Raw genomic sequence first — 23985 nt, forward strand, 5'->3', positions numbered from 1 at the left:
GAGGTAAGTAGGTGTAAATAATTAGGTTGGGGCCCTCATGATAGGATTAGTACCCTCAAAAGAAGAGATACCAGAGAGTGCTCTCTCTGCATCTGAGGGCACAGGAAGAAAGTGGTTGTTTGCAAGCCAGGAAGAGCTCTCATTAGAAATCAACACAGAACGTAAAGACTGCTAACTCTGGGAAACGAACTAGGGGTGGTAGAAGGGGAGGAGGGCGGGGGGTGGGAGTGAATGGGTGACGGGCACTGGGTGTTATTCTGTATGTTAGTAAATTGAACACCAATAAAAAATAAATTAAAAAAAAAAAAAGAAAAGAAATCAACCATACTGGCACCTCGATCTTGCGCTTCCAGTTTCTAGAACTGTGAGAAAATAAATTTCTGTTGTTTAATTTAGCCAATGGTATTTTGTTATGGCAGCCTGAGCAGACTAGGGCAATTACCATCTTCTAAGCAGGACCTGCCATGTGGTCTGTAAAGAAAAGAAATATAATACCATCAACTTGAGTTCATATTCCTAAGAATCCATTAGAGTCATACAAGTAATTTGATGCATCGTTATAGTGAGAAACTGGGCTTGATTACCTTCCTTTGTATCAAAACGACTCCCCCTTTCTTGCACATATACACTTCATTTCACAGCATTTGTGTATTTCTTTCAGTAGTGTGTTTTTTTCTGCATGTTTGCTACTCCTCAAGTCATGGACAGGAAAACTGGAGGACATTACAGCAGAGTTCAAAACTATTGGTTTTTCTTCAGATGTGACCTTGATGAGCCTGTTTATTTTTTCCTCATCCACGGGTTACCTTTTGGATTCCTTGATATATGGCCATTATGTCACTAAGTGTATCTGAAACTATATTCTGTTACCGTGTTAAGGACTATGAACTCTTGGTGGTTAATTTATTGATAAATCCAGGCAATATTTATTGAGCACCTATGGCATACTTCTGTTCTAGATGCTGAAATACAGTGGCAAATAAGAAAGGCAAAAGTATTTTTTGCCTGCATAGAGCTTACATTCTAGTGGGGGAAGATGGATAATAAATATATAGAGAAATGAATTTTAAAACAATTTCAGCTGGGAATAGCTGCTGTGAATAAAACGGACTGGAGAATTGTTGAATCAGTGACCACCTTACATAAGGTGACTAGGGAATTTTTCTCTGAAAAAAATGATAAATGAGCTGAGAACTAAGTGGTGAGTGATGAGAAAGACCTAGAGAATTGCAGGTAGACTAGTGCAAAAGATCTAAGTTGGAAATGTATGGGGTGTATATGTAGACCACGAAGAAAATCAGTGTTGCTGAAAGTAGTGAGAGACACAGATGACGATGTCAAAAGATATTTAGGGGAAACACTATGAGGAATCCAGAATGGTATGGTGAAAAGTTTGCATTTAATTTTAGACGCAGTGGAGAGCCATTGAAGGGGTTAAGAAGGGAAGAAAGGGGTCTGATTTACACTTTGCAAAGATGCTTCTGGGTGCTGTCTGGAAGATGGGATATAGGGAGCCAGAGTGAAGGCAGAAAGCCCAATTATAGGCTATTGTAGTACTCCAAGAGAAAGATAATAGTGGATTGAGCTAAGATGGTACAGTGGAGATAGGGCAAAGTTTTTGGATACTGGATATCCTTTTAGAGTAGAACAGGCAGCATTCGATGGATTGGATATAGTGGTTTATGCAATGGCATGATTGTGGCTATCTCTGGGGGCCCTTACTCCTGTTTGCCTTCATTCAGATATAATCTCTTGGTCTCCAGTGTTCTTATATTTCAATATTGCATGCCTTAGTATGCATCTATTTTCATCAGTTTTGCTGGACTTTCAATTACTCCTTTTAATCTGGATATTATTTCTTCAGTAACGGGAATTTTCCTCAAAATGATTTCTTTGATAATTTCTTCCTTGTTTTCTGTTGTTGTTGTTGTTGTTGTTGTTTTTTAATCCACCATTGCTCTGTTGGACCTCCTGGTTTGATCTTCTAAATTATTTTTTTCTTATTTTTGATCTGTCTTTGGTCTAGTTTTTGTGAGAATTCCTCAACTTCATTTTCCACTACTACTATTGAAGTTTTATTTCTGTTGTCTCTTAAAATATCAAAGAACTGTTTTTATTCAATGTTTACTTTATAGCATACTATTTTCATTTAATGACTACAATATCTTCTTTCATATTTCTGATGATCTTTTTTTTAATTTAAAAAAATTTATTGTCGGTGATAATTTATTGAGAAGCAGAAGTTTGAGTTATGCATGCTGTGCTTTATATTTGGTAAACAAACAAACACCCCCCCCAAAAAACATCAAAACATATTTCTGGAGTTCTCAGAGTGTAGTCTTGGGACCATGAGCCAGACAGCATCAGCAACAACTGGGAATTTGTTAGAAATGCAAATTCAGCAAATTATAGGCTGCAAGCTCTCCAGGTGATTTCTATACCCACTCAAGTTTGGGAACCATGGGCACAAACACAAAAAACATTGAGGAAAATATTTTGATCCATGCCCATCCAATGATTTAATTCCAAAAGAAGAATTTGGAATGGCCCAAAACAGATGGGTATTATTATTCCTACTTTCAGGTGAAAAATTAAGAAACAGGAATTAAGAGATTTGATCAACCCAGCAGAATCAGGAAGTCAGAGTTACTGTGCTAAATATTTAGACTGAGGATTATCTCTTTTTTTTAAATTGGTGTTCGATTTGCCAACATATATTACAACACCCAGTGCTCATCCCATCAAGTGCCCCCCTCAGTGCCCATCACCCAGTCACCCCAACCCCCTGGCCACCTCCCTATCCACTACCCCTTGTTCGTTCCCCAGAGTTAGGAGTCTCTCATGTTCTGTCACCCTCACTGATATTTTCACTCATTTTCTCTCCTTTCCCTTTATTCCCTTTCACTATTTTTTTATATTCCCCAAATGAATGAGACCATGTAATGTCTGTCCTTCTCCAATCGACTTATTTCACTCAGCATAATACCCTCCAGTTCCAATCACGTTGAAGCAAATGGTGGGTATTTGTCATTTCTAATGGCTGAGTGATATTCCATTTTATACATAAACCACATCTTCTTTATCCATTCATCTTTCAATGGACAATGAGGCTCCTTCCACAGTTTGGCTATTGTGGACATTCTGCTATAAACATTGGGGTGCAGGTGTCCTGCCGTTTCACTGCATCTGTATTTTTGGGGTAAATCCCCAGAAGTGCAATTGCTGGGTCATAGGGTAGCTCTATTTTTTTTGGGGGGGTAGCTCTATTTTTAACTCTTTGAGGAACCTCTACATATTTGTGACGATCTTAATGATTTTGAAATTTCTCCTGTCCCTGAGATATGTTTTCCCTAAGTTATTTTTTCTTAACTTTTTTGTTTTTATCTCCTTTTATGATAGACTTAAAAGAGTTATGTATTAGGGTTCTTAGATGTTTGGTTATGTTTGAGTGGGACTCAAAAAACTGATTAAAAGTTTTGTCATGGTGGGCCCTGCTATAGGATGATTTGATTGGACCCCTTCTGTTGGTGAACTACTAATTTTTTTAAGATAATTTTCTATAAGGCTGATCAGGTTCTTTCAGAAAACAATCTTCCAATCTTCTACCCGAGGCAAGCCTTGGCTGCAGGTTTCTCTGGAAACTAAACAGGAGAAGAAGGCTGGTGGTCTCAACATACAATAGATAGTTAGATTGCACGGTGAGTTCTAGCTGAGACATCCAGTCCAAATATCTTGTATTTTAATGATCAGAATAAGTTTCTACTCTTCGGTAAGAGGGAAGTATGCAGAAGAGTTACTCCACTGTGAAGGGTCTTCTATAAGAGGGAAGTATATAGGGGAATTACCCAGCTGTGAAGAAAAGGGGAGGAGATTTGGGGGCTTAATTGCTTCATAAACCATTTTTCAACCAATTCTCATGTTTTCAGCTCCACTTTCACCCTCACTTATAGAAGCTCCCAATGATGACTGGGTGCTGCCAATTTTTGAGCCTTTTGAGAAATCATTGGTACAAATTGTGCTGTTCATTTTCTCACTGTTGGTTTAGATTCAGGTATCTTGGGTTTCCCAATCAGTTAATTGTTGCTCTTTTGCTTTCCTTTTCCTAAAATACTTTTCATACTGTTTCCTGTTTGTTTTTCATCATGGGTTTATACCTCTAAAATAGTTTATTTAATGTCATTTATACATAAATGTGAATATCTAATCCACCACATTTAACTAGAAAACTTTTATTTCTCATCACTACATTTAACATATTTATTTTGTAGCACTTATATTATATTATATTATATTATATATCTCCATCCACAAGTATGCTTGCTTCATGAAAATAGGGATATGGTCCATCTTGTTCACTATGGATTCCTAGTGCCTAGGACATAATAGATAGTATTTGCTGCATAAATTATCTGACATATTTTATTAATTAAGAATGGTATTTGTAGTCATAGCATCTGATAGTGGTTATGGGAGAAAAGTGAAGATAACTATATAGCAAATTAATTGAATCAAAATGAGAGAATTAGAGACTCAAGAAAAATGATATATAAGATAAGACACATAATAGCACATTCATTTTCACTTTTCCAACACATACCCCAATTTTCATTTAAAAGATTAACTGGTTGTACATCATAAATGTATTTTAGAGGAATGGTCAAAACCAAATGGAGATCAGTTAGCAGATAGTTACTGTAGTCCAGGTGAGAAAAATTATGACCTAGTAGAGGGTGTAGAAAGAATTGAACAGAGGTAAGAGGAATTTAGAAGGGCATGGTTACCCTTGGGTAAGGGAGGAGTGGAGAAAGAAGGATTATGGTATTAAGGGTGACTCCTAGGTTTTTGGCTACATGAACAGTAGCACCATCCACACAGATAGTCAGAGTAACTGGAGGAGGACAAGAGTAGATTTGGGGAAATAAGCATTGACATTCAATTGCATTGCTTCTACAACTGCCCAAGTGTTTTAATTTGGTTATTTTGTCTCAAAATGTAGGAAAAAAAGTTTAGCCTGAGTTACTCAGACTTCCAGTATTTGCTCTTCTTGCATAGACTTAACTAAGCAACAGAATGAATCAAAGTTACTATTATTATTTTTGCCCAATACCACAAACTATTAAGAGCAGTAAAGGCTAATGTGAAGAATATCAGTTGGGTGCTTAAAATCTACTGACCTGAGAATGAAATAAACTGGGTTCTAGACTCAATTCTGTTATTAACTCACCATGTGACTTTCGACTAGGCATATAACTTTGGGTTCCTTATATGCAAAACCAGGTTGCTAATACAACAATTACACTCTTGCTAATGTATTCTTTGGGAAAGTAGAGAAGATTCATGTTTATTCTGGGAGCTAGAAATATTTGTAAATAAGTAACATATAAATATGTTCTGAAGAGAAAGTTAAGAGTGTGTTAAGAGTGGGTTAGCCTATATAGCAGCTACCATTTATTGCAAAGCTATCATGTGCCATGTAATTTACGTATGTTTCTTATTTAATCATCACAATAATATGAGGTTAGTATTACTATCTCCTTTTTACAAACAAGAAAGGTGAGGCTCAGAGAGGGCAACAGGCCAAAGTAACACTGCTGGTTAGTGGTAAATCCAAGATTCAGACTCAATTGTATCTTACCAAAAAACCAATATATTTTCAACTTTATAATGATACATTTTGTTTATAGTGGGCTACCTATAAAACACGTCTATGCACTTAAACTCACTGAATCTTAGAAGTAGGGAAGAAAATGTAAATTATTCAGTTTAATATCTTGTTTTACAGATAAGGAAGCTGAGGACCAGAAAGGGGGCATTATTAGCCAAAAATCAGAGAGCTAATTAGTGGCAGAGCTGAGGCCAGGGCCCATCTCTTCAGACCACCTGCCCATTGCTCTTTCTAATTTGGGACCTGAAGATATGGCCTGATTCAAACAGCCCAATTGTCTAAGTGTGTACCATCACTGGCCAACTAATCTCACAGGGGTGTTAGAACAGTAAAAGTATAGTGATAGATTTGGGTGGGATTTAGATTTAAAAAATAGCAACATGAGTTTTTTTTAACACACAAACATAAGATACAGTTAAGGAAAGAGATTATTTATACAGTAGCCTTTCAATTAGCCTCAGATTCCCTCAGGGGAGAATGATTCTGTATTATATGACGTATATTGCTTGTATTAAATAGCACACAGTTGGTCCATGAGTGGCTATTTATATGGATAGAAATCCAAGAAGCTAAAATCCTCAGTTCTTCCAGCAAAAACCACTGAGAGAGACCAGTGCTAAATGCTAGAGGTAACCTTGGTAAAAATCACAAGACATTGCAGGTGAGTTTGTGGCATTTTGCGTGCGTTTCATCAAAATCCTTTCATTTGGAGTGAACGGGACCAAACAATGGGTCAGGCCCTTTCACAGAGAGCCACTGATTTTGGCTACACAGTGAAAACTGATCTATTTTGGTGTGTCTGTCTGGGGCCTAGAACTTGAAAAACTTCAGCCAGAGAGACAAGTTTTTCTTTAAGTAACTAAATTACTTTTCACTTTTCTATTTTATGTCTGCAGAGGGAACACACAATAAATTTTGATAAGAATGTAGCAGGCAGAAATCAGAGCTGATGAATTCCAAGCTTACATAAACTAAGTTTCCCAATCCCAGGTGCTTTTGTTTTTTCCTATCTGTAGACTTAGTAAAACAAGACAAATGTTCTGAGTCCTAACTCCTATCCCATTACTCAGGGATTTTGGAGACTGAGCATTGCAATTGCTTTGTTGAAACAGGGTTGGATTTAGTGGGCTAGGATGTGAGGGGGAGAGAAGGTGAAGAGTGTGGGGAGCAGCAGGTTAAGCTGCTCATTTATAGGAGATTATTTGTGTTCATTCATAGGTGATGTGAAAGTGGAAGAAGCACAGAATCCAGCCCCCTACAGTAACCACAAGCAACTGCCACTCTTACTTTCCTGAGGACACTGCAGAAACCCAAAGTTCACAGACCTTTTGACTCTGAGAGTTTAATCTTAGAGAAAGATCAGAGCAAATGCATGTAGGTTTGCTTTATCCCTCATGTTTATGTAGTGCTGTTGACTTTTTAAAATTATGAAACTTGAGCAACTTTACTGAATCAAACATGGATATCCACTTTGAGTGCCTGTCTGACTTTTTTTCAGGTCCAGTCATGGTTTTATGTGGCTTGAGGTTATTTCACAAATAAATTTCTTTTGGTTGATTTTAGTTATTGTATAGTAATCCAGCCTGTTAATATCCAATAGTGTGTTTAGCCATCCTCCAGTTATTGAGCATTTGTAATATTTCATGCAATGTCTTTTAACCACTTCCATTTTGCACCAAAGTCTCCTCACCTTTCAAGGTTCTGGTTCAATGCTACCTCCTCCACGATACCTTTCTTTTCCCTACCCCCATCCTGCTTCAGCCCCATGGAATGAAATCAGTTTCTTTCTTTTTTTTTTCTCCTGTGGCTCTTTGTTTTTATTTCCATGACAGAATGTATTACATGTCCAGTTGACTTCCCTATTATATTATAGGCTTTTTGAGGGCAGGCGTTGGTGTTACACATAATTGAATCCCCTAAGCATATGACACAGTGATTTACAGATATACATATACAGTAGATGAATACTTAAACAGTAATATAATGAACATTTTTGCATGAATTATTTTCATTTATTTTGGATTAAATCCTTGGAGTATTTCTGCAAGTGGAATTACTGGGGCAAAGAGAAGTTACACATTGTCATAGTGTGTTCCAGAAAATTCACCAGCAATGTATGTGCTGACCTGGTTCCTGACAGTGGTCTTTATTGCATACATACTACCAAGCTGGGGAATATCATATTTTAATTTGTATTATGCTGAGGTCACATGTTTTGTTGTATGATTATATACTGAATAAGTTCCCTATTGTGCTTATTGCCCCCCCATTTTTTTTACCACTCATTTAGTGAGCTTTATACATTGATCTCATATGTTTCATGATTTTATTTATATGTTCTGACTGGTGTGTTTTGAAAGTTTTCAATCATATATATCTTCCCTTTTGGTTGTTTCCTTTTTGATCTTCATCTTTTTATAGTACAATGTGCACAAGATTTTCTGCCATATATTTGAACACATCATCCTGGCTTTGATGATACCATCTATTTTTTTTAATTGCTACAATCGCTAGATAAACAAGGTAGTCTGGGATTTTTTTTTCTAGTTTCATGGTTTAGATTTGTATGTTTAACTTTTTGATCCATCTGGAATTTATTGAAGCATATCATGTGAGAGACATATAACCAAGTTCACTTCTTTTCCTATGGATACACAGTTTACTCACCAATATTTATTTGTTAGTGATTTGTTAGTGTTCCCTTTAGTGTGTGTGTATGCTATTTGTAGTGAACTGGAGATATTTTTAAAAATTTGACTCTGTTTCTTTAATCTTTATTTTTAATTCAGTGCCAAAAGGTCTTTTTTATATGTATAGCTTTGTAATAGGATTGAAAATCTGAGAAGCTATATACCATCATTATTTAAAATAGTATTTTTTGGCATTTTTGTCTTCTTATTCTTCCAGGTTAATTTCACTATAAATGTGTCATGGTCTATAAAACACCCTGCATAATTTTTAATTGATATTGCATTAAATCTATATATTAACTTAAAGAGTCTTATCTTTCTTGTATTTTAGCCTTGCCAGTTGGGAGCAAAGTGTGTCTTTCCATTTATTCAAGTCGTTTTTTATTTCTTCAATTATGATTTTATTATTTCCTTTTAGTACATTTCTTTTGTCATTGTTAAATTTTTCAAAGTACTTTTAAATTGATGATCTCATTCAGTGACTCTGCTGTAGGTCAGTGGAAGGATTTAGATGCAGCCAGGAATGATTGACTTTTTTTCAAAGATTTTATTTATTTATTCATGAGAGAAACAGAGAGAGTGAGAGGCAGCGACACAGGCAGAGGGAGAAGCAGGCTCCACGCAGGGAGCCCATTGAGGGACTCAATCTCAGGACCCCAGGATCATGCCCTGGGCTGAAGGCAGGCACTAAACCACTGAGCCACCCAGGCGTCCTGAATGATTGACTTTTAATGGATATTTTCTTCTTTATATTCATCAGGATTACTTTTTTTTTTGGTAACAGCATTATTGGGATATAATTCACATACCATACAATTTACACATATACATATAGATGTGTGTACATTCAATAGTTTTTAGTATGTTCAGAATTGTGCAATCTTCACCACAATCAATTTTAGAATATTTTTACAACTAAAAATAATGAGTGAGAAATGTAAACAAACATATGGGAACATCAAATCATGGTGGACATTGAACTAAAGGAATGATAGAGTTTTGGGCAGCATAAGAGTTAAAAATTTTAGACATCTTGAATGTATAAGTCCATAAATTTTAATTAAATAACATATCTAATAAAATATAAACAACCTATACCTATCATTCCTGCACCACTTCTCAAGACATTGACAACCACTAATCTGTTTTTATATGCTAAGTTCATTATAAATTTGCCTAATCTGGACATTTCCTATGTATGAAATTGTGAAATTAAAAATGAACTTTGAAGTAGAAGCAAAGCAACATTTATTAAGGACCTACATCTCTGTTAAGCACTTTCTATATTTTTTCTTATTTAATCTTCAAACAGCCATTTAAGTTAGGTAATATTTCCATTTTATTTTTTATTTTTTTTTAATTTTTATTTATTTATTATAGTCACAGAAAGAGAGAGAGAGAGAGAGGCAGAGACACAGGCAGAGGGAGAAGCAGGCTCCATGCACCTGGAGCCCGATGTGGGATTTGATCCCGGGTCTCCAGGATCGCGTCCTGGGCCAAAGGCAGGCGCCAAACCGCTGCGCCACCCAGGGATCCCAATATTTCCATTTTAGATAAGGGAATTAAAGGTAGAAAAGTTGAGCAATTTGTTCAAGATCACAGGATTAGGATTTAACATAATCTGTATGCTTTGATCAGATCTCTATCCAAGCTCTTTCTGTCTTAAGGTAGTTAGGAAGTTTGGAAAACATCTCTCCAATACTCTCGCCTCAATGGTCCTCAGTGCCTTCCACAGAGACAAAACATAAATATGATATTTCTGACACTGTGAGGGCTGCAAGAGTAGAGTAGAATAGAATATTTTGTATAGCATAGACTCATGGATCTACAGAAATTTGCTTTTTCAACTTTCCTCCATCAGATGTTGAGAATGACCAATGACCTGTGCAGTTTGACTCACAGAGCCATGGGAAATTAGAGCTCAAAGCTGAAAAGATCCTCAGGGGCCACCTGGTCTAGCTGTTTTATTTTATTGATGATGAAACTAGAACCCAGAAAGAGCAAGCTATTTGTTCAAGATCATATAGCTCAAATATGGTGACAGAGGATGACCTTTCATCTGTTCCTGGAAAAAGAAATGCACCAAAAGTGAAAGTCCCATCCAGAATAACTGCAAATAACAAATTAAAGGGAAAACAAGACAGTGATGTTGAAAGGTCACTGAATTAGGTCAGAAGGTCAGGATTCCAACACCAGCTCTTCCACTAATTCACTGTGAAACCTTAGACAAGTCATTTAACCTCTTTGGACTTCTGTTTCCTCATCTGGAAATGGTTAAGGTGGAATACATGATCTTTTGGAAGATTGCATTTATTATACATTCCCACAATTATATTGAATGAGTAAATAAGTGAACCTTTGTATAAATGCTAAATGCTATACTATTTTTGGAAGGTATCCAGTGAACTACATAACTGAAAAACTAAAAAGAGAGGTAACCAAAAAAATTTTTAAAGAACCAGTACTGTAAATTTACCTGTCTGTAGGGATACATGCATTAATGCACCTTTTTTAAACATGAAAGATATTTTCTTAAAATAAATAAAAGGAGTGCCTGATTATTTCTAATAAGTATACATATAAGACACATTTGCCAAGTTAATAGTACACCAATTCTGGCTGCAATTTTGACATATGCAGTGGCATGTGCAGATGGGTTATATTAAATCATTTCCTTAATGAGGTCTTAATTTTGTATGTTTATTTCCTTTGGAAAGAAAAAGCAATTCAATCTTATTTTAAGGAAAAAAGATTTTGCCATGTTCTAAAGACTAATAGTCATTTATTCATTCAGCTAATATTTATTGAATGCCTACAGTACATGCACATGTCACGGAACAGAATTATCCTAAAATGGGAAATTTAAAAAATGATACAAGAACATGAAATTAACATTAAAAACCTGTCTTTTTTATGATTCAAGATACGTACGTGAAAAGCCAAGAGCTATTTGTTTAAAGCTTCACAGGCTGAAACTTTCACAGTAGAGAGGCAGAGCAGATGATCTGTGTGTAGGGGGTGAGTGGGAGGGCAAAGAGTGCAGCTCTGTAAGCAGGAGCTGAAGCACGTAGCGGAAAACGATCATATTGACGCATTCCTCCTCCCTCTCCCACCTTCCGTGATGGAGTAATAATAGGGATCCGTTCCATGTGTATTGTATCACCCTTCAGAGTTTACAGAGTGCTTTCACATTCATTATCTTATTTTATCCTCATGCCAACCCTGAAAGAAAGGCATAGCGGGTATTGTTTTTTTTTTTCCGATTTCAAGATGAGAAAATATGGGGTTCCAAGAGGTTAAGTGGCTATCCCATGGGAAAGAAATACCAATTAGTGCCAGGACTAGAACTCATGTCTTTCTGTCTATGAAAGCAGTGTTCTTTCTATTACCTTCATTCATCCCAGTATTTTCTAATCTCACTAGTTAGAGGCATAAGTTGTCAAATGTTCTCCTGGGCTGGCTGCTGTGTTGAGCTGTGTTGAGTTAACGCCAACAGTTAGGGTACAGCAATAAGGAATGAATTATTACCACAAGTAAAAAATGCTTCTTTCATCTGCTCTGATCAAACTGTGTGTGAGACTGTGTGTGTACATGTGCGTATGTGTGTGTATGGGGGGGGGGTCTGAGGGATGGTTAGAGTGGAGCATCGAAGATTATACTTCAGCCAGTCTCTCTAGAGTTCATTTCTGTTTTTTTTAAAGGTTTTATTTATTTATTCATGAGAGACACAGAGAGAGGCAGAGACACAGGCAGAAGGAGAAGCAGGCTCCATGCAGGGAGCCTGATGTGGGACTCGGTCCCGGGACCCCAGGATCACGCCCTGGGCTGAAGGGAGGCACTCAACCACTGAGCCACCAGGCATCCCAAGAGTTCACTTCTGTTGATCTAAAATGGTAATAGTGTACACACCAATACCTCCACTTCCATTTGATAAAATGGAGAGAAAAAATAATGAATACATAGACCGGAATGTCATGAAGGAATGAAGAAAGTAGAATTCAGTGAGCCCCTAATATGTACCGAGTGCTTTCCTTAAAATATTTCATTTAATCTTTACTACTGCCCCATGACATAGGTTATATAGAGTCCTTCTTTCACAGACTAGTAAACTAAGATACTTAAATACTAAGTATAGCATCTAAGTATCTCTTAGATACTAAGATACTTAGGTTAAGTCCTAAGTCACAGAACCAGCGATCTCCTACGCTAGGGTTCAAGTATGTCCATATGGCTACAGGATTGGACATCTTAACTACTACACCAAATAAAGGAAGACATTGAATCACACATGTCTTTCTTTTTCTTTTGGATTTATTTATTTGTTTGTTTGTTTATTTGAGAAAGGAGGGAGAGAGGGGCCAGGGAGAAAGAAAATCCTCAAGTAGACTATTCATTGACTGTGGAACCCAATGCAGGGCTCAATCTCAGGACCCTGAGATCATGACCTGAGCCAAAATCAGGTCTGCTTGTCCAGCCACTCACCAAATACAGAAATCTCTTTAGAACACCCCTCACTGATAACCATCCAGTGAACCACAGGGACTCCAACTTAGTTTAGATTCCATAAATGGAAATGGATTTGCATGGATGTACTCCTTCTCTTGTCTGGTGATTCACTCAAGGCAAAATCCAGGCATTTGTGTGAAGCACCAAGCCAGCATTAGAGATTTCCTATGACTATAATAGAGAGAGATCGAGTCCATGCACGCAGTCTCAGTGCTATCTGATTCCAACCATTTTGTGACCTGGTCCTTTGCTCAGATGGATCTGACCAACAAATCTTTGTGGAATTCATAGTTTGTCTTGCATATCTGCATTACTTTTGCCTCTAAGCATGGTTAAAGGAATCAGTAAGGTGATGATTAGGCAGGAGCTACATGAATCCCTTGATTGCTCTTTCACAGGATCCAAGTGATACCTTCAGACTTGAGGTAGGTTTCTGATGGCCATTAAGGGACATTCTGATTCTGCAACAATCTACTGGTGAAGAATTGTTCAGAGTCCTGGAAAAACCTCTACTGATTAAGCAGAATAGTAAGTATTGATGACTTCTATTATTTCAGAAATAATGTCACAAAAGGGGGATATGTATATGTAGTCCTGTATCAGTCAGAACATGTCTTGATGACACCTGTTTTCTTTCTTCCTCCCTCATTCATTTCTTCAACAAATATTAAGAGCATTTTGCATCCTAGACCTTTACCCTCTTCCTTATCTGTATTCCTTTTACTCTCTGAATTTACTTACTTTTCTCCTTCCTTTTTTTCCCTCCCACCTTCACTGTCTCAATGTTAGGTTTGGGAAATGGCAGTACTATTTGGGAAGGCATTTAAAGTGAAAATACAGATGAGGGGAAGGGTTGGAGAGTGTTGTGGATTTATATGTTTTGAGTAGGACTATTTTACCCATGTCATCCAGTTTCCCATTGTTTCCTCACTTAAAGCATGCCTAAAAAGCTCTTAACTAGTCAAGAATAATACCCAGCTTGTGTCGATGGAGAATTCATCTATGGTGACTGACTTCATCCTTCTTGGCATGACAGACAACCCTCAGCTTGGAGTCCTACTATTTGCAGTCTTCCTTATTGTTTATATTGTCACTGTTTTGGGGAATCTGGGCCTGGTAATCCTGATCAGAGTCAGTCCCTGCCTCCACACTCCCATGTACTTTTTTCTTTCTAATCTGTCCCTACTTGATGTCTGTTTCTCTTCCATCACAATCCCAAAGACTTTAGCAAATTTGTTATCTAAGTTGCAAGCTGTTTCTTTTCTTGGATGCATGACTCAAATGGGCTTATTCATAATATTTGCTTCTGCTGAGTGCAACCTTTTGGCTTCCATGGCCTATGACCGCTATACTGCCATCTGTCACCCATTGCTCTACTATGTCACCATGTCTAGAGTCCGTTGTTTCCTCTTGGTAGCAGGATGCTACTTTGGGGGGTTAGTTAACATGGTTTCTGTGACAACTTCCATCATACGACTATCATTCTGTCAACCACATGTCCTTCCCCACTTCTTCTGTGACATCCCTCCACTGTTGGCATTGGCTTGCTCAGACCCCTGGGTCACCCAGGTACTAGTTATTGGCTGTGGGGGATTCACCCTGGTCACCTCCATTGTGGTGATCCTTGTCTCCTACATGTCTGTCCTCATGACGATTCTGGGAATTCCTTCAGCTTCCGGAAAACAAAAAGCTTTCTCTACATGTGCTTCCCACATCACCGCTGTTGGCCTGTATTATGGAACAACTATGTACACTTACTTGCAGCCCTCTCAACATGGATCCCAGGCAGGAAATCAGATGGTTTCAGTGTTTTATACAATGGTGATCCCCATGATAAATCCTCTTATCTACAGTTTGAGAAACCAGGAAGTGAAAGTTGCTTTATGGAAAGTATTGAAGCAGAGTCCCTAATCTTCCATTCTGTGTCTCAAGAATGTAATATGTTCTATGAAGACTTGCTTACAGTTCTCTTCACAGAGTTTTCCTTGCCTGCAAATGAAGCCTTGTTAAGAACAATTGAATTGCTCTGGCTAAGTGTTTAAAATAGTTGTTTAGATAAACAACAACACAATAGGAAATTATATGGACAAACTAACATGTATTTTCTGAAGCAACTGTCTGTTAAGAAATGGTTTAAAAGAGGGAAATGTGTATGTGAGTATGAATATGTCAATTTGAGTTGTGAACTGGTATAATGCTAGTCATAAGTTTAAATAATTCCATAATAACATTAGAAAATAGCATAATTTGACTATAAAATGTAGAAGAGAGCATGAATGGCAACTGAGATTCATATACATTTGCTTTACCACTCATGTGCTTACATGGAGGATTTACTTGGTATATCTCAGCTGAATTAAGTTCAGTCCGTATCTTTCATAAGGATTCATAAGATTCCTGGATGTGTGTTTTCCAAATGCTGTGCCATCACTGCCACTGTGAGGCTATAAAATGTGAACTTATAGGGATCCCTGGGTGGCGCGGCGGTTTAGCGTCTGCCTTTGGCCCAGGGCGCGATCCTGGACACCCAGGATCGAATCCCACGTCGGGCTCCTGGTGCATGGAGCCTGCTTCTCCCTCTGCCCCTCTCTCTCTCTGTGTGACTATCATAAATAAAAAAAAAACAAATTTAAAAAAAAAATAAAAATAAAATGTGAACTTATATATGAATTCACATGTGTGATTATTGAGATTTATAAGGATAAATCTTAAAGATAGTAATATTCAGCCAAACAATAGATTGAGTTTGATAATTAGAGTAGATTTGAAAGATTCTTTGTAAGGGACAATGGACCATTGATTAGTGGGAACTCTAGGACTGAATTACACCAACAATTTCTTTTATATGTAAATACTAAATGGACTATTTGTATGCAAATTATAAAGGAGCCAAGCCCATTGGTATCTTGAATATACTTCCAACAGGAAACACAAGGATGAGTAAAACTCCAATTAATTAATTAGTCCATGGCTAGCCCTCAGAATTTGACAAGACACATGAAATTTGTGGATATTACTATCTTGTCTAAATATATTGAACAACAAGCTATCTATAAAAGCATATCATTCCATTCCTGAAGACAATAAAACTTAATATCTTACTCTTATAGTTGAGGAAACCAAAGCCTTGAGAAGAGAAAGAGACCAATATCAAACAACTAGTTAGGGGAATCAAATTGGCTAAAGCTGCAAGGAGAAACAGAAAGTAGTATTTATCTACATCTAGGTCAGACACAATCTTTGGGCCCTAAGGTAGCTTTGTTTCTGCCTCTATTCTCCAAAAATTTTTAGCCTTACTAGCCATTTGCCAAAGATTCAGCCCCAGTTGCGAGGCAGTGTGGTTTACTACCAGGTAAAACTAAAGCCCCTAGAGCTCCAGATCCTTATATCCAACTACCAGCTGGAAACTACACTTGAAAGTTCCTCAGGCACTTTAAACTTAATGTTCAAAAACCGAACTCTTCTAAACCTGCTCTTCCTTTCCCCCTGTTCCCTATGTAAGTGAATGGCACAACCTAGTTTTAAACCCCAAACTAAAGTTAATCTCTGACAATTTCCTCTCCTTCAACTCCCTACATTCAATCAATTGCCAAATCCTGCCAATTCTACCTCCCAAATGCCTTTTAAAGTAGTTTCTTCTTCACTGCCATTGTCCTAGTTCATGATACACTCCTTTTTTGCCTAGATTAGCATAATAATCTTTTATCCTTTCTCCCTTAATCTACCTGGATTCAATTAAATCTGCTTTTCACATAACAACCATAGTAGGTTAAATGTAAATTCAACCAGATCAGCCTTCCACTCTCCATACTGCTTAAAAATTTTCCATATTTCTCTTTGTCTATAAGATAAATTTCAAACTGTTATAATTTGGCATACAAAGCTCTCCCTATCTTGTCTGTCTTAGTCCTATCCATTTTTTAAAGTCCAAACTTAAATCCCGTCTTCTTTTCTGGATAACTTTTCCTGATGTTTCAGATGGAAGTGAGGATTCATAGTCTGTTTTCCCACTGTGTATTGCAACTCTTTGTAACATTATGACACTTGGCCTTATGATAAAAATCCTCTGCATTTTTCAGAATTTCTGTTTTGCTCACATACACTTAAATCTTCCAGAAGGATGGAACCATATTTGGTTAACATTTCATCTCCCACCCTAGATCTATCATAGAGTCTAGTACCCAGTAAAGGCTTAAAAAATGTTGATAGAGCTAAGATTTCTTCACAACTAACATTTTTACTTATTCAGTTCATTTTTTCCAAGTATTGCTATATCCTTTGTGGAATGGAGGAAAGGTAGAAAATCTTACCTCCTAGGGCATGGCCACCTACCTGAATCTCCTGCTTTTGCAGATGTTTCTTGTTAACACTCAATCCACAGCCCGAATCTATTCTTTATTGTCCTTATCTTTCAGCTCTCTACACCCAGGTACTTGCCCTTCAACCCCTTGTTCTCCCTTGATTCCTGTCCTTCTCTGGTAATGGGTCCAACCGAGCACATGGCAGATGCTTCCTGGAAGAAAGATGATCCCTTTTGTAGGATTTGAGGTTTAAAGAGTCTCAGAATCAGAAATCAGAGGAAGAAAGGCTCATAGTGATCTTTGAGAATGATGAGTTTTAATTTTTAAACATTGAAATTATTTCTTTAAGTAAATTTCAATGTAGGACAAAAATATATAAAACACCAAAGTAGGACATTCTTAGCTGGAATCTGTGTGAGCCACCTATAATTCTGTTGCCGAGCTCTCACTTCTCCCTCTGTGAAGCACCTCTCTAGAACCTCAACAACAATCTGCAAACACTAAGTTAATCAAAACTTCTTTTCACATATGAGGATACAGTATTCCCAAGGGAGAGCAATATTCTGGAAATCATTCCACTAGTCAGTGGCAGAGGCAGATTTAGAATTCAGATCTCCTGATTCAAACCCCAGAATATAATCTCTTATCACATTTTTTAAGCCTCTCTAATGATATGAGATACTTAACACAGTTGAGACGGTGGGATGAAATGGGCCTCATTAGACTAAATAGTACAAATTGACCTAACATCTATCTCCTTGGGAAGTTGCAATGTCTCCTATCTTCTAAATAGCTCAAGTAAGACTAGAGAGAGCAACAACCTCATCATATTTCATAATTTCCACATAAGATATGGTGGAGCTTAGGGGATACCAAAACACTTTAATAATAGCCAGTTCTTACAGTCAGGACTGTAATAATAATTTGTGGCCAAATAATTCGTGAGTCCAGTGCAAAATGTAAATGTGAAGTCCTGTATTTAAAAACAGAGAAGAGTGCCATTTAGGATACTCAAATATAAAGTTTTTTTTAAATTTTCTACTGCAGTCTTTCTCTCAATCTGTCATGATGCTTTATTTTTTTGTATATTTTTGAATTGGAGTTCGATTTGTCAACATATAGTATAGCACCCAGTGCTCATCCTGTCACATGCCCCCCTCAGTGCCCATCACCCAGTCACCTCATCCCCCCGCCCACCTCCCCTTCCACTACCCCTTGTTTGTTTCCCAGAGTTAGGAGTCTTTCATGTTCTGTCATCCTGTCTGATATTTCCCACTCATTTTCTCTCCTTTCCCCTTTAATCCCTTTCACTATTTTTCATATTCCTCGAAGAATGAAACCATATAAAGTTTGTCCTTCTCCGATTGACTTACTTCACGCAGCATAACATCCTCCAGTTCTTTCCACGTTGAAGCAAATGGTGGGTATTCATCGTTTCTAGTGGCTGAGTAATATTCCATTGCTTTAAATTTTTTATTTAATATCACACCCTCTCAAGCGCAGGGATACCTGTGGGGCAAGTACAGCCCCACATAGGTGCCCAGTGACTCCGCCCTTTGACTCAATGCACATGTGTATGGTCACCTGGCAAGTTTCCCTCTCCCACAAACTGCTGGACAGATGCATTGTACCTTGGTCAAGAGTAAATTGAGCCAAGCATATCCCTTTCCCAAGGGTTAGTTGTTTCAACCCATGGAGGACAGGTGGCCACCATGGTTATGGCAACCTCTGCATGAGGATGCACTAGGTACCTAAATCAGGGTGGGCAAGGAGTACTGCTGAGTCATATGCCAAACGCACCATGGCACTACCCTAGGGCCAGGATGGCTATTACTGCAACCAACCCAAAGATATTGCAGGGCACATGTGCCTAACTCCAATCCTCCCAAGGCTCTTGCTCAAGCCCCTGAGAGTGAAGGCTTGCAACAGTCACTGGGTGAGACAGAAAGAGGCTGGATGGGGTTCCTTGGTACTAAGGGGCAAGGGAGAGAGTAGCCAGGAATCTGTCCCAAGGGAGTGAAGAGGCAGTGAAAGATGTGACTCTGTGCTAGCAGACTTCAAGCTCCTGGTGCATAGTCAATTATTTTATCACATTTTTGGATTTCACTTAACAAAGCACAAATTCAAATTATTAAAAATTTAATACAGTGACAATAAACCCCAAGTACAAGGGCATTCTGAGCTCAGGCCCTGTACTATTGCACTGATCATATGTCTATGAAGCCAGTTCTACTTAGAGGGATTTCCTTCCTCTTTATCTGGCAGTATAGTGTAGTGGTTAAGAGTACAAGCTCTGAATCAGACTGTCATACTTTGAGACTCACCTCTCTCACTTCCTCTTTGACCTTAGACAAGTTACTTACTTACCTTTTCTGCATCTCAGTTTCTTCACCTATACAATAGGGATAACATGATTATCTATCTCCTAAGATTGCTGTGAGGTTTATATGAGGTGATGTATGCACTTGGTCAGAATGGTGTTCAGGCATAGTATATACTCAATAACTTTTTTATTATCATTTTTTGATTCTAGGATTCTACATTTTTCAGATATCCAATACAGGAATTAGGTTTTGTTTGCCCTAGATCTTCTGCAGGCCAAATTGTATTTGCCCAGTTTACACAGCATATAAGAAGATTTGAGTCTCCAGTGACTTCTCTGGCTTAAGAGGAACTCCACTAGATTTGTACCAACTGAGAGAGCCCAGTCAGTTGTCATTGGTAAAATTTAGAGTTTTTACTTCTACAGATTCAGGACCCATTGAAGTTGGCATTAGGCCTTACCATACAGCCACAGGACTATCAAATTGAGCACTGGGGACCTCACATCTAGTTCTGCTGCTTTCAAGAGGATATCCTCAATATCTTATAAATAGTCATTTTTGGCTAATGAGAAAGACTATCCAAAGCAAACTCTGGTGCCCCCATCTCAATACTGCTGCCCCAGCACTAGGAGTTAGAGTCGTGGACGTTCACAAGGACTTGAAGTCAGAACAAGACTTGAAAACAGTGGAGCCTAGGCCAGCCCTTCCAGAGGGATCAAGGCCTCTCCAAGTGAGGGGATGAGAGATGGTGAGTAGAGGACAGCATCTACGAATTAAGGCAGCAACACTGTCTCCTCCAGTGTTACAAGAGAATAATCATTGACTTTTTCTGCATCTGCTAGAGAAACTGAGCCCTGCTATTCAGGGAGCTCTCAGCACATCTCCACATCCTCCATCCTCATCACACTTAGGATGGGTTGCAGTCAGTTTTACTTGGGGAGTGGGCTTCTTCAGCTACTCTGGGCTGTTACACTTCCACTTCTGGGCTGGGTATGCCTCCTGGGTACTGCTCTAGGTGGTGGTGCTCAAAGCAGCATCTGATCTTGGGCTCTCTGACCGAAGGATCCTGCTGAGATAGTCCTCAGCCTCATTGAACTTGGCCAGAGCAGGTCATTGGGCTGCGTCTGGGGGCTTGGTCAAATGTAGACACTGGAGGGCAGCTAGTTCTCAGGGCAGGGGAACAGGGGGAGGGCAGTGACAATATCTTACAAACCCAAAGGCTGAGCAGAAGAATCCAGCTGACTGTCTGGTTCCTGGGTATTGTCCACGACAGGGATATCTTGGGACTCCTTTGGCTCAGAACTGTCAATTTTGTCAGCCACTTGGGCTTCATGCAGAGACCTGGTCAGGGGTATCTTATTCAAGGACTGTCCCAGTCCGGCCTCCTGGATATTGAATCACCTGCTGGTCAAACCTCTGTAAGAGACTGGCTGGAATAAACATGCAATCCCTACAAGGGGAGGCATTCCATAAGTTGGAACTAACTGAGGCCCATCTCACGTTGCATGAATGGAATTCAGGGACCCAGAGCATTAAGCAGTGGCAGTAGAAAAGGCTGAATCTATTTTGTACAATTCTGAGAACATGGCTAGGCTGGGATTATTGGAGAATAGAAATAAGCAAGTCCATCAACAAATATTTTATGAGTGCATATGGTGTGTACAAACTGATTCTAGTCAGGCAGTATAGCAGTATAGAGAAGAGAATGGGGAGAGAGGTGGGAGATGCCAAAGGAATTGAAAGCCCTTTCTCTTGGGGAGCATAAAATATAGGCCTCAGAGAAGAAAATGTTTAAGCACTTAAAGAAAAAGTCAAATAGAAATGGATTTCCCTCTATATTTTCCCGAAAAGTGATATGTAAAATGATTCTTTCAAACTCAGTAACGTCTCACTGACTTATGTTTTAACTTTAGAAATAAGTACTTTAAAAAAATGTAACCTCAATTCAAAACAATAAAGGTGTTGATTTCAGTAAGAATTGCCATCTTTTCCATGCATGCTAGTTGACCCTGATAACTAATTGACCCTGATATTTCTTTTATACTGATTATAAAAGAATTGCATACTCATTATTAATAAATTGAAAAGTTAGAGGAATATATAAATCAGCACCTGGAGATAACCACTAACCCTTTGGTATATAACCTTTTAGTCTTATGCTTTTAGTCTTATGCTTATACATGCATGTGTCTCTGTGTATGTGTGTATAACTCTATTTGTAGTAGAATAATAATTTAATACTATTTTCTACCATGTTCTTTTCACTTAAAACTATATTAGAAAAATATGTATGTCAATAAGCATTCTTACTCGAGTCTAATGGTTCCATAATACCACAGTGTATGGATGAACTCTCACGACTATTTTTTTAAGTTTTTATTTAAATTAGTTAACATACAGTGTAATATTAGTTTCAGGTATACAATATAATGATTCAACACTTCCATATATCACCTAATGCTCATCACAAGTGCCCTCCTTAATCCCCATCACCTATTTCACCAATTCCCCCACTCACATCCCCTCTGGTAACAGTCAGTTTGTTCTCTATGGTTAAGAGTCTGTTTCTTGGTTTACCTCCCTCTTATTTTCCCTATTCTCACTTGCTTTGTTTCTTAAATTCCACATATGAGTGAAATCATATGGCATTTGTCTTTCTCTGACTGACTTATTTCATTTAGCATTATACTCTCTAGCTCCATCCATATCATTACAAATGGCAAGATTTCAAGATTCACCTCTTTTTTATCCACTCATCAGTTAATGGACAGTTTCCATAACTTGGCTATTGCAGATAATGTTGCTATAAATGTAGGGGTGGGATCCCTGGGTGGCGCAGCGGTTTGGCGCCTGCCTTTGGCCCAGGGCGCGATCCTGGAGACCCGGGATCGAATCCCATATCAGGCTCCCGGTGCATGGAGCCTGCTTCTCCCTCTGCCTGTGTCTTTGCCTCTCTCTCTCTGTGACTATCATAAGTAAATAAATAAAAAAATAAAAAAAAATATAAATGTAGGGGTGCATATATCCCTTTGAATTGGTATTTTTGTATGCTTTGGGTAAATACCTACTAGTAGAATTGCTGGATCGTAGAGTAGTTGTATTTTTAAGTTTTTGAGGAACTTCTATACTGTTTTCCATAATGGCTGCACTAGTTTGTACTCCCACCAACAATGCAAGAGGGTTCCCCATATCCCCACATCCTCACCAACACTTCTTGTGTCTTGTGTTTTAGATTTTAGCCAATCTGACAGATGTGAGGTGGTATCTCATTGTAATTTTGATTTGCATTTCCCTGAGGATAAGTAATGTTGAAAACCTTTTTATGTCTGTTTGCCATCTGGATGTCTTCTTTGGAAAAATGTCTATTCATGTTTTCTGCCTATTTTTAAATTGGACTATTCTTTTTTTGGGTGTTTTTATAAGTTCTTTATAGATTTTGGATACCAACACTTTATCAGCTATACCATTTGCAAATATCTTCTTCCTTTCCATAGGTTACCTTTTAGTTTTGTTGATTATTTCCTTCACTGTGCAGAAGCTTTTTAGTTTGATGTAGTCTCAATAGATTATTTTTGCTTTTGTTTCCCTTCCCTCAGAAGACATTCCTAGGAATAAGTTGCTATGGCCGATGTTAAAGAGGTTATTGACTGTGTTCTCCTCTAGGGCTTTTATGGTTTCAAGTTAACAAAGAACTTTGAAAGGACTGATGGAAAGAACATACAGCTAACAATAGTTTCTATCGATGTGCTCAAAGCAAGAAATAAAATACACAGTTTGGAATCTGACTGCATTTTGTTAAATGCATAAATAAAAGCCTAGACTAAATGAAGTTATTAGGAAGAATTATCTTCTATGATCAAATCTCATGTGAACACAAAGGCTTTAAATGAAACTTTCATTTGAACAGGTAGAAAAAAGAAAGGGCTGATATTCTGAAAGAATTTACCAGAAATTTTCTCTCAGATTTTGGAGTTTAATGTGCATAATATCTTGGTGTAGATCAGTGAAACAGCCTGTGTCAACTCAGTGAGCATGCATCTGATGGATGCAAATGGGAAAGCAGGTAAGAGTCCTAGTTCTATAACTTAGGCTGAGAGCAATAAAGCGCGAGGCCAGCGTAAGAAAGACTTGTGCTTGCCCTGGAGCCTTCTAAGGATGGTAAGGATGATGAATGTTTATGGATGCAGTGCAGAGGGAATTAAAGGCATCCAAGTCACAGAAGGAAGAAAGCCTACCAGCTTGACCAAAGGAGGAATATCACAGAAATGGTCAGTAGTGGAAATTGCAGAAGAGAAGGTAGAATGTACAGGTTGGTAACTTCACTACTAACTTCACTAGTACTTGACTAGTTGATGGCCCCCCTCATGCTGGGAAAACAGGTTGTACTGGACGAGACCCTGGCCATGCACACGGTGAATGGAGAAATATAAGCAGGACAGAGAGATAAATGGGAACTGTCCCCAGCGAAGATGACTAGCCAGTTTCCCTACTATAGCAAT

The 23985-nt window shown here is 38.1% G+C and overlaps 1 protein-coding gene across 1 annotated transcript; it reads left to right on the top strand.

Annotated features, from left to right (window-relative positions):
- Positions 1-13848: 13848 nt before the first annotated feature.
- Positions 13849-14772, top strand: LOC144308124 (olfactory receptor 5J3-like). The gene has a single exon (XM_077888333.1). The coding sequence runs from the start codon at positions 13849-13851 to the stop codon at positions 14770-14772; it is 924 nt and encodes a 307-aa protein (XP_077744459.1).
- The last annotated feature ends 9213 nt before the right edge of the window (positions 14773-23985 follow it).

This window comes from Canis aureus, chromosome X, assembly GCF_053574225.1.
Source record: "Canis aureus isolate CA01 chromosome X, VMU_Caureus_v.1.0, whole genome shotgun sequence".
NCBI classification, from domain to species: Eukaryota; Metazoa; Chordata; class Mammalia; order Carnivora; family Canidae; genus Canis; species Canis aureus.

Coding starts and splice junctions, on each gene's coding strand:
- LOC144308124 (XM_077888333.1), top strand. CDS start 13,849: ATGGAGAATTCATCTATGGTGACTGACTTCATCCTTCTTGGCATGACA.